The sequence below is a fragment of the Lithobates pipiens genome, unplaced genomic scaffold (assembly GCF_037356315.1).
Source record: "Lithobates pipiens isolate NorthernLeopardFrog02 unplaced genomic scaffold, aLitPip1_a1.2 Scaffold_18, whole genome shotgun sequence".
NCBI lineage: Eukaryota > Metazoa > Chordata > Amphibia > Anura > Ranidae > Lithobates > Lithobates pipiens.
In genome coordinates, this window is record NW_027507758.1 from 344,195,948 (window position 1) to 344,203,573 (window position 7,626).

The 7,626-nt window shown below is 37.3% G+C and overlaps 1 protein-coding gene across 2 annotated transcripts in view; it reads right to left on the bottom strand.

Moving 5' to 3' along the window:
• SMAP1 (small ArfGAP 1) overlaps positions 1–7,626 on the bottom strand; it is a 453,919-nt gene that overhangs the window by 340,328 nt on the left and 105,965 nt on the right. For both annotated transcript variants that reach the window (XM_077487401.1, XM_077487402.1), the window contains exon 2: positions 5,281–5,414. In XM_077487401.1, coding sequence (XP_077343527.1) covers positions 5,281–5,414 — 134 coding nt within the window. The remainder of the gene's footprint in view (positions 1–5,280; positions 5,415–7,626) is intronic.

The window sequence follows — 7,626 nt, forward strand, 5'->3', positions numbered from 1 at the left end:
ATTCAGTTTTAAAATGAATGCAATTTCTGAATGAAAGCCACATACTGTACACGGTCTGAAAATTCTTTTGATCAAGAAGTTTTCTATTCTGCTCCTTCAAAATTTCCCCATCACTGTGGTCGAAAAGAACGTCAATATGACCACACTAACGATTAGAGAATCAAAAACAAACACTTAAAATTGCATCTTTTTTTGAAGGAAGACATCGTTTTTGTATGGCCAGCATATAATATATTACAGTTCCGTCTGGGGGGAAAAAAAAAAAAAAAAAAAAAAAAAAAAAAAAAAAAAGGCTCTGAACCTCTAATCACATACAGTGGAACCTTGGATTACAAGCATATTCCGTTCCAGGAGAATGCTTGTAATCCAAAGCACAGATAATTTGTTCCGTATTGACTTTTATTGCATGCATTAGCGCATGTGGCCAGAGGTGGGGGGCGCTGGAGAGCCTCGGAAATACGCAGAGACCGCTCGGCTGAATTCGGGAGTATTTCCGAGCGACTCCGAATGGCTCTGAACTGTTCCAAGTGTCACCGGCGCCCCCGCACACCCCATTAGCTTGAATTCTGCTCGTTTTTTTCAAAATTCAAAAGTCAAAATTTAGGGGAAAAAAAAGTTGCTAGTCTTTTAAAATAATTGTTAAACACGTTACTCGTTAACCAAGGTTTCACTGTATACAGTAGATCTTGTCTGTTATTCTTGAGATTTTTCTCCCTAACCATATAGTTGGTCACGTATTTACCACTGCATAGAGAGATTTAGGAATAAATTGCCTTTATTTTATACTTTACATATTAACTAAATTATACACCACCTTTTTTTTTTTTTAAGGTTATCCAATTAATCGAAACAATAAAAATGGCCAACTAATCGATTATGAAAATAAATCGTTCGTTGCAGCCCTAGCCATATGACATCTTTGACTTTCAGTGGTGATATCTGAATGATGTCTGCAGCTCACCATTAATTTCTTTAACCGTCGGAGACCCGGGTGTGACATTATGACATCACGTCCGGGCCGTGGATGTAAACAAAGCCAAGATCCCGACTGGAAAGCATTAGATTGTTAATTTTTTTTTTTTTTGATCTGATGCTTTCCAGCCTGGAGAGACGTGGACCCCCACATCTCTCTATAAAGAGGACCTGTCACTCACCATTCCTATTACAAGGGATGTTTACATTCCTTGCAATAGGAATCAAAGAAAAAAAAAAAAACACATTTAAAAAAAAAAAAAAAAAAAGGTATTGCCACGTGCGTTAGAGCACAAGCAACAATTCTAGCACTAGACTTCCTCTAACTCCAAACTGGTAACCTGCACAATTTTAAAGCGTAACATGTTGGGTATCCATTTACTCGGGTTAACATCTTCCACATTATACAAAAAAACTGGGCTAACTTTACTGTTTTGTTATTTTTTTTTTAATTCATTAAAAACTTTTTTTTTCTTTTTTTTGGAACAAAGTTTAAAAATTTGTTCTACATATACCGTGCGATGTAAAAAGTTGCAACGACCAGCACTTTATTCCCTAGGGTGGATGCTAAAAACACATATATAAGGATTGTGGGTTTTGAGTAATTTTCTAGCAAAAAGGTGAGGAGTGCCAAAACAGCCCCGGTATGGAAGTGGTTAAACAAGTAAATGATATACTTTCCTATCTATTTACTAATGCTAGCAGCACAAGGATTACAAATAATCAATGTTGATTGGGAGAGTGAAGTCCCACTTTAACATGTGCTAGATATGCAATAATTTTGACCTGCAAGGGGGAATTCCACCAAAGCACAAACCCATTATAAAATCAAGAGTACATTAGCACCAAACGCCCTGAGCGCTATGAATTCAGCTAGCATTCATTTTTATGACATCTTTTAATAATATTTTCTAGTTCAAAAGTAAAATCAAACTGCACGTTCAGCCTTCATCTTAACAGAAATACCATTCGTTTATTATAAATTATGCTTCAGCAATAGTTCTTTTCAACTACACGAGACAAAAAGCATATGTTCGGAATGCACAGCAAGGGTGTCCATAACTAGTTAAATGCTTGAAGAGATTTCAGAAGCTTTCCTCTAGGGTGAGTAAAGGACCCACTCATGGGGCCTCTAGTGTGCACTGATGCCATACTCTCCCTCCCAGGCATTGCCATTTCGTTTCACAGCTGCTGTGTCGGGAGATTAGACTTATTCCGCTAATGGCACCTAACGTATAAATATGCGGCTCACGTCTGACAGGAGCGAAAGCACAAAAAAGGCACAAACATAAAACTTTTGGGAAATAGATGGTTGAAATTAAGATAAGCTACAGGCAAAGAATTTAGGATTTATGGCATTACAAAGGGCCTCGATCCAAGCAGAGTAATGGAGACGCTTGGACCTCTGGCAGTAAAGGAACAATGAAAAGTGCGAGGAAATTAAAGGGAAAAAGTCAGAAAATAAATAGAACACTGTTCAACCTGGATTGGATCTTTCCCCCCTTCATTAAAAATCACATACATATACAGGTCTGCAAGCTGATAGATATATATATATATATATATATATATATCTTTGCATTCATTAAATATTTTTTTGCTTTTACTTCTAATTGCTGTTATTTCCAATTCCCATGTTTTTGAGGCACTGGTGATGTAACCAAGAACTCGCAGCTGCATCCTGGGAAGTTCCGGTCACATGTACCAAGAGGCAGACCAAAAGTTCCAGGAGATAAAAAAGGGAGATGAATTTATGTGCCCTTGGTAAAAAATGACCAGAAAATGAGGAGGAAACAAAAATAATGTATGGGAAGAATGGTAAGCCTGCAATTATCTATACGTATCCATTTTTGGTTTCCATTTACTAAGAATGTTTAAAAGGTGCCTTGGTTGTAATTTTCATCATAAAAAGGTTAAAGACTTTCATATTTAAAAAGGGGTTGTGACTTTTGTTTTGTTTTTTAAAGAAGAAGTTATACTTACCTGCTCTGTGCAACAGATATTGCACAGCACAGTACTCAACTCCTGTCTTTTAAGTGCTCCCATAGCAAGCCATGTGGCTATGAAGGTAGATAAGCAGTCATACTCCAAAGCCAGGCTGTGTGCATTTATAGGCACATGCTGTGCAGATTGGCCATGCCCCAGCTCTCTTCCTCACAGGATTTGACCGATAACCAATGGCTCCTGCTGCTCTCAGTGAAGTCCATGAAAGCAGGAAGAGGGGACAAAAAAAGCTGCAGCCAGTCATAGCGCTGTATCAATAGACGACTCCAGTGAGTGTTTGGGGGGGGATATTTTTTTTTACTTTAATGCAGGTAATGCATTAAAGTGGAAGTAAAGGCAAAACGTAACTCTGACCCAATTCTCTAAGCTACATTCTAAACCCAATATATCTGGACCTGTAAAGAAAAGATCTCTATACTTGCCTTTTCTGCAACCACTCAGGTCTGGTCTCCAGTGGCTTCCTCTGTGTGCAGGAGAAAGCCAACAAGAGCTGGGAAATGAGTGACGTCACCCATAGACTTATGGGGTTTGCCACTGTGGGCTGGCTCTCCTACACGCTGAAGCCGCCACTGACAGTTCAGCCTGGGACCAGACCGGAGCAGTTGCAAAAAAAGGCAAGTATAGCTATTTTTTTCTTTAAGGGGCTAGATAGATTAGGCTTAGAATGTGGCTAAGAATAGGTTTAGAGTTAGGTTTTGCCATTACGTTCACCTTAAAAAGGTAAAAAAAAAAAACGTTTAGGTTTAGAAGCACTTTAAGTGATATATTACTAAATGTAAAAAGTTGGTAAACTATCCATATACAGTGGCAAGAAAACGTGAACACCATTGAAATGAACTTGTTTTCTGTAGTAATTTGCTATAAAATGTGACTGGAAATTTATGGAGGCGGTACAAGCCAGATATAGAACACATTAAAAATATTTACTAGAACCTTTTATTTTTTTTAATGATCTGGGCATTTTAAAATACATTCCTTTAAATCACAATTTCCCCTAAACAATAAAAAAGCATTTTGAAGTTTGCTAGTGAGCAGGATTTTTTACCTTAACATGTCCTCTGTCAAAATATCATAGTTGGGCATTACTGTCAGAAGTCAAATGCAACATTCTTGTGATGTGGCTGCAGCTCTGCTTACCACTCAGTATAATCTGACAAACCATAAAATCATGGCAGTATCACAGGGAGTCTGTGTCAGATGGAGAAAACTCTGTGCCACAGTCAGAAAATTCAGCCACTGTAAATCTATTTTTGATAGGCAAGTATTAAATGGATGCAGCAATATCATATAGCAACTTGTGTACACTTTGCATTTAGCACTATGAACTGGACTAAGCCAGCTTACAGACTCAGCACGATCTTTTTCAAGAGGCAATTGTAAAGACCTGACAAAATTCATTTATCGATTCATTTATTTTGCTGGTCTGAAAAAGTAACAAAGCTACTGGATCAGCATTGCAGGTTTGCATTCAACATTTAGAAGGGTTAACAGAGCCAGTCAACATTTCTCCATGCAGCAGCAGTCAAGGAAGAAACAGGAATGATTAAACACTGTACAGTATACATGTACACAAGTTTCCAAACAAAAATGTGGTATTTAGGGGCCAAGATGTTGTTCTACTAGTTAATACGTTGCAGCTGTGTTATACATGAAATTTATCTAAATCTGAAAAACACTATTCAAAGAAGGCCTTGACAAATTTGCTTTGAATTTAGGAGCCAGCTAAAAAAAAAAAAAAAAAAAAAATAAAAACGTATGAGCCAGTGTGTGGCAATATATAAAATGTGTATTGCAATTGACGCCCCAAAGTGTCCATTTATGCTTACATGTACATGCGTATATTTGGGACGCGGGGGGGGGCTTAACTAATTTTTTACAATTAAAAAAACATTTTTCTTTAACTTTTTTTTTTCATCACAAATGACAAATTCACTTGGTGCTGATTTTTTAGGTAACAAGTTCTCTTTAATGAGACATGCAGGGTCCTAAAGACCCTGCATGTCTCCCCTGTGCTCCACTGAATGTATTGCAGTGCAGTGCGGCACCTGGTATGCCGGTACCATACATTCAGATGGGCACGTGGGATACATAGCAGGGGGCACGTATGGGGAAGGGGTAGGGCACTTTACCTGCATGTGAGGAAGCAAATCAGATGGCAGCGGAGCCACCTGAAGGCTTCCACCTAAGTGGACTGGCTCCTGGGATTTGTTGAGTCCCAATTCAAGGAAACATTAAAGAATTGCAAATGTCAAGTATGATCCAAAATAGGAGCCGGACAATATCCTGCAATGCTGGACGTATTACCTGAATCTGTTCCGGGGTCCATTGATCCAGGTTCACAGATTTAACTCTTGATATATGAACACCAAGGTTTCGATGGATTCCAGCACATCTGATGCAAATAAATACTCCTAAATTCCACGAAGCCCATCTTGGCCCTGCAAAATAGTCAACACATATAGAGGTTATATAAAACATAAAAAGTGGCAAGCAAATAATAATAACAAAAAAAACAAACGCACACCTCTAGAGCCGATTGGTGAATTTTCTATAAATGTATTATAAATTTGGTAAACTCTGCTTGCACCCATACATGTGAGAACTGTATAAATGCACTAGGTATTGGGGCTAGCGGATACTGAGCGCCCAAACACACACTCTAGTGGAAAATCAGTAGCAGTTGAAAAACGTTAGTATAGAGAAATTGCTTCAGCTTTAATCTACTCTACTGCTAAAGCAGTGAAAGAAAAAAAAAAAAAACAAGAGCAATGATCTGCAATGTTGAGTACAGGCAACATTCAGGGCAGTGCAACCCAGCACAAAACAAAGTGGATTTGATAACATGACATAACATAAGGCACAACAAGCACCCTCCTTCAAACGAGTGCAGCTTTAGAACGTAATAGCAAAAATATTCTGATAAAGGCCACTTACCATTACCTGAAACAAGTCAACTTTTAAATGTATTAAAAGGTTAAAAGAAATACAGAAGGAGTTTAAACCCATGGGAAACATTTACTTTATGAAGTGGGAAAGAATAAAACCAATTAAGATGTCTAATTAAGATAACTACTTTGTCCTAGATATTTCTATGAAGTCCAGCTACATATTAAAATGAACAGCAAAAACATGTTTTTGAATTGCAAGAGCTTATGAAGGGTTCTGTTCATTTCTGAATGGAATAACATGCATTTAAAAAACAAAAAAAAATGTAATTGAAGGTGGAAAAAAAAAAAAAGCAATAAGATACAGGATATAAACTTCACAAAATGATTGTAAGCAGTATGGAGCCATTGATTTCTAAAGCGATAGCTCAAGCTATGAATTATGGGCCAATATAAACTGAATAGTGTTCTCCAGCACCAACAAAAGGAATGCTCACTTGCTGACCAGCTACTACTTTTTTTTTTTTTTAAAGTCTGATTAACTGGGATAACTATGTTGTAGCAGACTCTACAATGCCCTACAGATGAAAAATCATGAATCTAGCACACCATGGAAGGCTTGAAAACACATTTTTCAATTCCATCAATTTCTTATAGTGCTACAGTATGTGCGCAAATAGTTAAACTCATTTCACCACCCTCTGATTTATAGTCTTTATACACACGAACTGCAAAATCTCAAACTTCCAGAAGTCAGAATCTAGAGATGGTGGCAGACCACTTTTTTGACGTCTATCTCCACTTTTTAGAATCGGTTCATATATATTAAAGAATATGTAAAATGCAACATTTTATATTCCTGGAATTTGCCTGCTGTACCGTGTACTTGTATTAAAAAGTATCCTATCTATTCTCTTTAAATTGCTTTTTTTATGTGAAATCCTGCCATTCCCTCTGCTTTCCTAATAACTGACCAATCTAAGCATGAGCGCACAGAGTGGTCAGTTATCTAGCTATGCTGGGGGAGGGCCACCTCTGGCATGATAATTCACAGCAGAAGCCAATCTGCCGGTGGCAGACACTCAATGTCCTGTCTATGTAAACAGGGGGGTGGGGGGGGTGGATCCTGTGTTCCTGCAAAGGACTAGAATTCATTGCCTCCCCTAGTAAAAGCAGCACCCAGTTAACAAAACACTGGCTACACACACAGTTAAGCCCTTGATTGCTCTAGATGTTAACACCAGCAAGTGGCCGCTGACATTTTACAGGAACCAGTGATATTAGTACAATGATGGTACATATTTTAGCAATGATCACTGTATTAGTGTCACTGGTTCCCGCAAACTGTCAAAATGTCTGCCACAATATCACAGTCTTGTTATCGGTCGCCGATAGTCATTACTAGTATAAACATATTTTTTCAAAAAACACAACAGAAATAGATCCCGTAGTTTGTAGATGCTATAAAGTTTGAGCAAACCAATCAATATATGTTTACTGGGATTTTTTTATTTATTTATTTTTTAAACAAAAACATGTAGCAGAATACATATTGGACAAAATTTATAAAGAACTTTAATTCATTAAATTTTTTTTATTTAATGTGTTTTATAGCAGAAAGAAAGAAAATTTCTCTTCAAAATGTTTTTTTTTTTTATACAAAACAAACGCCTAACACGCAGTGGTGATCAAATACAACCAAAAGAAAGTTCTATTTGTGGGGAAAAAAATACAAAATTTTATTGGACACAGTGTTGCAATATTC